This window comes from Babylonia areolata, chromosome 32 (genome assembly GCF_041734735.1).
Source record: "Babylonia areolata isolate BAREFJ2019XMU chromosome 32, ASM4173473v1, whole genome shotgun sequence".
Lineage (NCBI taxonomy): Eukaryota > Metazoa > Mollusca > Gastropoda > Neogastropoda > Buccinidae > Babylonia > Babylonia areolata.
This window is the reverse complement of record NC_134907.1, coordinates 22,914,250-22,924,070: the sequence shown is the minus strand read 5'-3', so window position 1 is coordinate 22,924,070 and position 9,821 is coordinate 22,914,250. Positions and strand designations below refer to the sequence as shown.

The following is a 9,821-nucleotide window of genomic DNA, read 5'->3' as shown; positions in this document are numbered from 1 at the left end:
TTCTTCTTCTTCTTCTTCTTCTTCTTCTTCTTCTTCTTCTTCTTCTTCTTCTTCTTCTTCTTCTTCTTCTTCTTCTTCTTCTTCTTCTTCTTCTTCTTCTTCTTCTTCTTCTTCTTCTTCTTCTTCTTCTTCTTCTTCTTCTTCTTCTTCTTCTTCTTCTTCTTCTTCTTCTTCTTCTTCTTCTTCTTCTTCTTCTTCTTCTTCTTCTTCTTCTTCTTCTTCTTCTTCTTCTTCTTCTTCTTCTTCTTCTTCTTCTTCTTCTTCTTCTTCTTCTTCTTCTTCTTCCTCTGTTTCGTCTTCTTCCAGTTCTCGTTGGTAATTAAGATGCTTATTTTACAGTGTTGCCTAGCAATGTATTGCCTGTCGATAAACAGCGTTTTGACAATTTACCCAGATATGAAAGAATCTGTGAAAAATGTTCCACAAACGATACTGCTGATGAGTTTCATTATCAATTGTTTTTGTGCCCCTTTTTGACAACACCACACAAGTATATTTATCTACATACTACAGAACCCGCTCAAACTATAAAATAAAATAAAATAAAAAATAAAATAAAATAAAATAATAAAAATATCATTTTCTGAAGAAAAAAAGAGTACTGTTAAAATTGAAATCCTTTGTCTCTTACATACGTATTTCTTTTCGATAGAATTTTGTCTGTTGATAGGGGAAAAATAGTCAAGTACTATGGACAACTTACATGTTCTAATGTTGAATTATATAATTATTCTTGTTTGCGTTATTGTTCAATTACGAAAAGAAAATTGACTTGTTTATTTGTATTTGCTTCTTTGCTAGAGTTAGATTCTCTTTCATTTTCTTTTCTTTTTCTTTTATTCATATGGTGAGTGTATAAGATGTATTTGTGTATTGTGTCAATGCCTCCAGGGGACACGTGAAATAAACTTCTTGCCTTGCCTTAACTTGCCTTAACTTGCCTTACCTTACCTTGCTTACCTTACCTTGCCTTGCTTTGCCTTACCTTACCTTGCTTTGCCTTACCTTACCTTAACTTGCCTTGCCACACCTTGCCATGCTTTGCCTTGCCTTGCCTTGCCTTGCCTTGCCTTATCTTGCCTTGCTTTACCTTACCTTGCCTTGCCTTGCCTTGCCATACCTTGCCATGCTTTGCCTTGCCTTGCCTTGCCTTGCCTTGCCATGCCATGCCATGCCGTACCTTGCCTTGCCTTGCCTTGCCATACCTTGCCTTGCCTTGCCTTGCCATGCCATGACAAGCCGTACCATGCCTTCCCTTGCCTTGCATTGCCATGCCATGCCATGCCATGCCATACCTTGCCTTGCTTTGCTTTATCTTGCCTTGCCTTGCCTTGCCTTGCCGTGCCGTGCCGTGCCGTGCCGTGCCGTGCCGTGCCGTGCCGTGCCGTGCCGTGCCTTGCCTTGCCGTGCCTTGCCTTGCCTTGCCTTGCCTTGCCTTGCCTTGCCTTGCCTTGCCTTGCCTTGCCTTGCCATGCCATGCCGTACTTTGCCTTGCCTTGCCTTGCCATACCTTGCCTTGCCTTGCCTTGCCTTGCCTTGCCATGCCATGACAAGCCGTACCATGCCTTCCCTTGCCTTGCCATACCTTGCCTTGCCTTGCCATGCCATGACAAGCCGTACCATGCCTTCCCTTGCCTTGCATTGCCTTGCCATGCTATGCCATGCCATGCCATGCCATACCTTGCCTTGCCTTGCCTTGCCTTGCCTGCCTTCCTTTACTTTGCCTTGCCTTGCCTTGCCTTCCCTTGCCTTGCCTTGCCATGCCATGCCATGCCTTGCCTTGTTTTGACTTGCCTTGCTTTGCCATGCCATGCCATGCCATGCCTTGCCTTGCTTTGCCTTGCCATACCTTGCCATGCCTTGCCTTGCCTTGCCATGTCTTGCTATGCTTTGCCTTGCCTTGCCATGGCTTGCCATGGCTTGCCTTGCTTTGCATTGCCTTGCCTTGCCTTGCCTTGCCTTGCCTTCCCTTACCTTGCCTTGCCTTGCTTTACCTTACCTTGCCTTGCCTTGCCTTGCCTTGCCATACCTTGCCATGCCTTGCCTTGCCTTGCCTTGCCTTGCCTTGCCTTGCCTTGCCATACCTTGCCTTGCCTTGCCTTGCCTTGCCTTGCCTTGCCTTGCCATGCCATGCCATGCCATGCCATGCCATGCCATACCTTGCCATGACATGCCTTGCCTTGCCTTGCCTGCCTTCCTTTACTTTGCCTTGCCTTGCCTTGCCTTGCCTTGCCTTGCCTTGCCTTGCCTTGCCATGCCATGCCATGGCATGCCATGTCTTGCCTTGCCTTGCCTTGCCATGCCATGCCTTGCCTTGTTTTGCCTTGCCTTGCCTTGCCATGCCATGCCATGCCATGCCATGCCTTGCCTTGCCTTGCTTTGCCTTGCCATACCTTGCCATGCCTTGCCTTGCCTTGCCATGTCTTGCTATGCTTTGCCTTGCCTTGCCTTGCCATGGCTTGCCTTCCTTTGCCTTGCCTTGCCTTGCCTTGCCTTGCCTTGCCTTGCCATGCCATGCCTTGCCTTGCCTTGCAGGTTCGTGAACTGTCTGACCTACGATGCTCTCTACCTGATGTCGGACATTCTGGTGTTGGACATTTATTGGGGGTTCTTCCTCAACGCTGCTGTGGAGGGTGCTGCCGCCCTCGTGATGGTCAATACCCTCAACAGGTTCTCTTCTTCTTCTGCTGCTGCTGCCACTGCTGCTGTTGATGCTACTGCTTTTTCTTCATCTTCTTCTTCAAACACTGTGCTTTTGTGTGTCTGGCGAATTCATGTCATGTTTGTGGGAGGATCGGGGGGAGGGGTTGTGTGTTATGTGTGTAGTCTGGCGCCAGGGAATCTCCACGAAAGTGGGTATGCAAACATTCCCTATTTTTAATCCAAAAGGCGACCTCTGTCAGCTAGCTATCGGCCAGCACCCCTCCTGAAGCAACCCAAGTATACCCGTGGAAACCAAAGCCACACTGATCGCCGCAGTTTTCGTCCCCACCCTGACCTGTCAGTGCCAGACCTGGACCCTGAACAAAGCCATGGAGCGCAAACTCACAGCTTGTGAGATGAGATGTATCCGTCGAGCAGCTGACAAAACCAGAAGGGACCGGATCAGAAACTACGACTTCAGAAAGATGCTTGGCGCTGCACCCTTCAACCAGTACATAGCGCTTGGTGCTGCACCCTTCAACCAGTACATAGCGCTTGGTGCTGCACCCTTCAACCAGTACATAGCGCTTGGTGCTGCACCCTTCAACCAGTACATAGCGCTTGGTGCTGCACCCTTCAACCAGTACATAGCGCTTGGTGCTGCACCCTTCAACCAGTACATAGCGCTTGGTGCTGCACCCTTCAACCAGTACATAGCGCTTGGTGCTGCACCCTTCAACCAGTACATAGCGCTTGGTGCTGCACCCTTCAACCAGTACATAGCGCAGCAACACATGAAGTGCTTTGGTCACCTAACTTGTGCAACCACAGGCTCGTTGTAAACACCAACATAAAATTTTCTGTTTCCTGAGTTCGATCCCCGTCGCATCGGATGGGTTTACGGGTGGGGATTTCTTCCCATCTCCCAGATCAATACATGTGCCCTGCCAGTGCCTGAACCCTCTTCGTGCGTAAACACAAGCAGAAGATCATACACGCACGTTAAAGATCCTGTGATCCATGTCAGTGTTCGGTGGGTTATGGAAACAAGAACATAGCCAGCATGTACTCCCCCGAGTATGGCTGCCTACATGGTGGGGCAAATAACGAAAAAAACGGTCAATTCAATTCAATTCTTGTTGCTTATAGTCCAGCCGACCGCAGAGGGCCATATCGGGAATGTCAAACCAATGTAACACAAAACTGTCACACCTACAACAAAATAATAAAACTAAGACAAACCCACAAAACACAGTTCATGACACATTATCCCAACCATTTAGCTCCTCATGGCAAATAACACTAGGCCATGCTGAGGACGCCAGCCATTCCGCCTAATTTATCATCCCCAGATTACAAAAAAATCGTTAAAAAGAAAAAAACAATACTTAAAAGCCAAACAAAAAATACATAAAAAGGCCATATAGGCAAATAACACCGCAGAATGGGCAGCTAGTGCTCATCTCGGTGTTTACATCACACTACCTAATCGCCAGAGCAAAACAGCACAGACAGTACATCATAGACTGCGGAAAAGAGAAAAAAAAAAAGTGTCACGGCTTGCTTGAAAAAAGAATGGTAAATGGACTGGGAAGGCAGAAAAAGGAGACAATAGTGAAGATAGAAAAAAGGCAGAAACAAAGAGAGTGATAGAAAAGGGGAAATTTCTAGCACAGAATTTCCAGAAGGTGGGGATGCTATTTGTACTGAAAGACAACCGGCAAACCCACGAGGGGTGAAAAACGGTCGTACACGTTCAATGCTACATGTCCGTGAGAGAGAGAGAGAGTGTGTGTGTGTGTGTGTGCATGGCTGAAACTTGGTTGAATGACACAGGAAACGAATGATGAGCGCCCAATGGCAGCTGTCAGTCGGCTCTACCCAGGTAGACAACCTGTTGTGCAAATGACTCCGTGTTTATAAAACGCTTTGCTAGAGCTTGGATGATGGATGTTCGTTCTTCGGAATCGAAGATGAGAATGGCTTCAAACATCAGATGGAAGAGCGGTGGCTGTGGGTGTGGAGGTGACGAGGCCAGTTCGGGCCCTGCTGGAAGAACTCGGGCTTCAGAGACAGAGGAAGTCCACGCCGGCGGTGGATTGACGGAGTCTGAGACACGCTCCTCCCCCACATCATGACGCTGCTCCAGGCCTCCCGTCTTGCAGATCGCCAACTGCAGGTTCGGTTTCAGTTTCTCAAGGAGGAATCACACGGTTCAGAGACATCCAAACATGCTACTACTTCTTCTGCGTTCACTCGTATGCACACGAGTGGGCTTTTACGTGTATGACCGTTTTTACCCCGCCATGTAGGCAGCCATACTCCGTTTTCGGGGGTGTGCATGCTGGGTATGTTCTTGTTTCCATAACCCACCGAACGCTGACATGGATTACAGGATTTTTAACGTGCGTATTTGATCTTCTGCTTGCATACACACACGAAGGGGGTTCAGGCACTAGCAGGTCTGCACATATGTTGACCTGGGAGATCATAAAAGTCTCCACCCTTTACCCACCAGGCGCCGTCACCGTGATTCGAACCCGGAACCCTCAGATTGAAAGTCCAATGCTTTAACCACTCGGCTATTGCGCCCGTCCAAACATGCTACACCGCATCAGCTAAGCAGATACCGGACCGACAGCATAACCCAACGTGCTTAGTCAGGCCTTGAGTGCATGCTTTTTATACATTTGTGTACATACCAGAGTGGATTTCTTCTACAGAATTTTGCCAAAGGACAACCTTTTTGTTGCCATGGGTTCTTTGTCAGTGCGCCAAGTGTGTGCTAGCAGCACAAGGGAACTCTGTATATCGTCTCATCCGAACACGGACATAAATAGAATCTATAGGTTCGAGCATCCGAATGACTAGACGCTCAGTTTGGCTTCTTTTTTTTTCTGTAAAACTTGAGGAGGAAGGGTGAGCAGGCATTGAAACCCTTTGGTTCCGGTTCTGGGTGAGGGATGTTTTGTTGCTATTGTTGTTGCTGTTGTTGTTGCTGTTGATGATGTTGTTGCTGATGTTGTTGTTGTTGCTGATGATGATGATGTTGTTGTTGCTGCTGCTGCTGATGTTGTTGCTGATGATGATGTTGTTTTTGCTGATGTTGTTGTTGTTGCTGCTGATGTTGTTGTTGCTGCTGCTGATGATGTTGTTGTTGTTGTTGCTGCTGCTGCTGCTGCTGCTGATGTTGTTGCTGTTGTTGTTGCTGATGTTGTTGTTGTTGCTGTTGTCTGCAGACTGGGCAGAAAAGGGACTGTGGGAATGTTCCATGGCATCGCTGGGGTAGCGCTGATCGCCAGTGGAGTGTGCTTTCATTTCAAAGGTGTGTGAACAGAACATAATAGAACATAACTGAATAGGATACGATACGATAGAATAGTATAGAATATGATGAAATAGAATGGAATAGAATAGTTTAGAACAGGATATAATAGAATACTTTATTGTCATGAAACCTTAAGATTTATAAGACACAGTACAAACCTTCTATGTTGTTGCTATGTTACCATCTTTTTTCATTGTCGTCAGTGTAATGTTTGTGTACGTTAACGACTGGCTCGATCGTTGTTGAATAGTGTCGTGTGCTCCCATACGGCGTGCATCTCAAATAGCCTCTGACAACCAAGCCCAACCCCTGGCCTGCCCGTGTGGCTTGGCCTCTAAGCCCGGCGGAACTGCTTGTACTGACAGGAGACGGGACGAAAGGCGAGTCTCTGGCGCCTCAAAACCAGATGCTTCGGGCAGATGGAGCTCGTCAGCCTGGGAAGGCAGTCCATCTAGGGGAAGGAAAACCCTGACTCCAAACCTCCGCTGCCTTGCGGCATACCCGGTCACGGGAAAAACTTCGGGAGTAAACCCTGAGGGAAAATCCGGAGTTCGAGCCCTCAAGGCGGTTGGACGTTTCACTTTCTTCCGGCAGCTCCTGCAGCCAAGCTGGTGCCGAACGTATCGCTCTGCGTTCCTTCGGACTACATCGGTGAGGCCGAGAGGGGGATTCTGAAGACTGAGCAACCCAGGATCTCCATAAACTTCGCCCAGGCTCGCGCCCTGGAGAGGTTACTTCAGTGCCGCTGTCCCCAGCGACAGGAACAACACGGGAGGCAGCAGTTACGAGTTATAAGCTGGGACCGATTGACGTAGGTCCAGGCGCTACGGGCTGCCTCTGACAGTGGGAGGGATCATCGTAGTCCCACTGGTCAGCTACCGCCCGCTCCAAGCTGGGCAGCCCCCAGCTAATAAGGTGCTGACCTGCCACAGTCTGCCTGCTTCAGTGGGTGCTTGGAGCTAGGGAAAAGACAGACAAGTAAACTGTAACCCTGCACCAGGCAAAATCAGAAACAAAAAACCACCCATCTTGCGTTTAGCAAACTGGAATGTCAGGACAATGTGTCCTGGCCTCTCAAATGACCTGCAACAATTCGATGATTCCACGAAAACAGCCATCATCGATTGTGTGCTCACAAGGCTCAACATCGACATTGCCGCACTACAGGAAACAAGACTTCCCTTAAGCGACAGCCTCAGGGAACATAACTACACGTTCTTCTGGCAGGGCAAGGAACTTGAAGAGCCAAGACAGCATGGCGTTGGATTCGCCGTGAGGAACTCTCCACTGTCCTCTGTGGAACCGCCATACAGTGGCACAGCCCGCATCCTCGCCCTCCTCTGGCCCAGTGAACCTCCTCCCTCTGAGCCATGCGCGATTTTCACCTGCGGCAAATGCAACAGAGCTTGCCGATTCAGAATCGGACTGTACAGCCACAGCAGGCTCTGTAACTCAACACTGACTTGACCGAACTAGGTGCAGAGTTCCCAATGTCTCCCGAGACAGACGGATGCCAACTTAAGTGTCGTGTGCAAAACACGGGAAGTAACTCATATAGTTTCAGCGGAAGATCTTAATGGTTAAGTCTCTTCGAAGAGAGCGCTTTTTTTAGTTTCATAAGTGGTGTCATGCTTTTCTGTCCATGAAAATGGAGTAGCTTTCTTGGTGAGCTGTCTCAGATCATGTGTCAAAGTGACATAGTTCGGTATGTGATGTGCTCCACAGAAGTTCATCATGCCAAGCAGACTGCGAACTTCTGATGCGTTGGTAGAAGTTGGAAGTTCCAGGATAGTTTGTAGTTTCTCTTGACTTGGTTTGACGCCATTCTCTCCGAAAACATGTCCGAGAAATTCAAGTGATTTCTTGTTGTAGCTGCATTTAGCAGCGTTGAGTGGATGACTCGAAATAAGTTACAGTTGAACGCGGACAAAACTGAAGCAATGATCATAGGAACTAAACAAAAACTCTCTTCCATCACAATTGACACAATCAAACTTGGCAGTACATCCATCCCTCTTTCCACGTCAGTCAGGAACCTCGGTGTTGTCCTTGACAATACCTGTCCATACAAAAATTTATCAGTCAGACATGTCAGTCCTGCTACTGTCAACTGCGGCGCATCAGTGCAGTCCGGAAATATCTGTCCACTGACGCAACATCTAGACTTGTCGTTTCTGTCATTCTCTCTCGCCTTGACTACTGTAACTCTCTATTGTCTGGTTTGCCTGCTTCATCCATTCAGTCCCTTCAGCGCATACAAAACTCTGTTGCCCGACTCGTCCTCAGAAAGAAAAGATCTGAGCACATCACTCCTCTTTTGCAACATCTCCACTGGCCCCCTGTCTCACACCGAATAAAGTACAAGATCAGCACTCTATGTTATAAATGTATTCACAAAACTGCCCCTTCCTATCTCTGTGGCTGCCTTCACCTCTACTCTCCATCTCGCTCACTACGATCGGCTTCGGATCCACTCTGTTTATGCCATGATACCCAGATTCAAACACTCGACTGTTGGCCGCCGTTCTTTTTCTGTCTCTGGACCTTGCGATTGGAATGAACTTCCTCTTTCGCTTCGTCAAATCTCCACTCTCAGCTCTTTCAAGTCCACCTCTTCCCAAAATAGCCTCCCTTGCCTGCCCTTCCTTGTCTTTAGTTTCTATAGTTTTAGAGTTATGCATGCGTGTGAACAACTGGTGCGAAAGCGCTTTGATTTGTCTCTGCACAAGATTCAGCGCTATATAAATACCATTATTATTATTATTCAAGCCTTCCTGCTGAAGACGTTGAAATGATGCTCGCAGACTGGCATCATGATCTGCTTGTGATGTACCAAAGCACAAAATGTCATCACTTACGTTCACAACACCTTTCAGACCACTGAGTGCTTGACGCATTGTTTCCTGAAAAATCTCACTTGCCGAGTTCACACCAAAGAACAGTCGGCGGTAGCGATAGAGTCCAAGATGTGTTGAGAAAGTTGTGATGTGACAAGATTCTTCGTTGAGCTCAAGTTAATTATAACCTTGGTTGCCGTCTAGTTTGGAAAAGATTTTTGTGCCCGAAAGAAGTGTTTTCAGTTCATCAAGCGTTGGAGTGCTGTCTTTCTTGTCTGATGGTTTTATTTCCAGCGCACATGTCAACACATACACGAACCTTTCCAGGCTGTTTTGGCTTAGGAACAACAATAGGGGACACCCAAGGTGTAGGACCTGTAGCTTTTTCAATGACTCCTTGATCAAGATCTTTTTTAATTTGTTCTTCAGCATGTTTGCGAACGTGAAATGGTGTGCGTATATATGGTTGAGCAAACAGGTTGGACATTTTCATCAATGTGGAGTTTGACTGAAGTGTCTTTTAGACATCCTAGACCAGTGAACAATTCTGGAAATTCTTTTGTCAATTCATTTTCCACTGAGTCAGCCTTATTCACAGTGGTGATGAATTGTAGTTCTTGTAAAGTTTTCCAGCTCAGAATGGGTCGTTCATTTCCAGGTACAACGCAGATTGCTGTAGTTGTTTCAGCTGTCAGACTTCTATGTTTTGAATGTTCCTATCACAGGAATGGATTGTTGTCCATATGCTGAGATTCTTGTTCGTGATGATTTCAAAGTAGGACGAGGGCAAAGACGTTCAAAATCTTTTTCTGACAGTAGATTTATTGTTGCTCCTGAGTCAGCAAGAACATTCATTTTTATGCCTTGAATGGAAACATTAAAATGTGGGAGTCATTCAGTGTTAATATTTTTGTTGCAAAGACAAATGCAGCATCACTGTCTGTTTCTTCATCTGAAGATTCAATGTTGACTTTGTTCATGTCAAGTTCGTCGACATGGTATGTGTGAGGCTG

The 9,821-nt window shown here is 47.1% G+C and overlaps 1 protein-coding gene across 1 annotated transcript in view; it reads left to right on the top strand.

Annotated features, from left to right (window-relative positions):
- The first annotated feature begins 5,885 nt into the window (after positions 1-5,885).
- LOC143276731 (organic anion transporter 3-like) overlaps positions 5,886-9,821 on the top strand; it is an 11,044-nt gene continuing 7,108 nt past the window's right edge. The window contains exon 1 of the mRNA XM_076581395.1: positions 5,886-5,968. Coding sequence (XP_076437510.1) covers positions 5,908-5,968 — 61 coding nt within the window. The 5' untranslated portion in view covers positions 5,886-5,907. The remainder of the gene's footprint in view (positions 5,969-9,821) is intronic.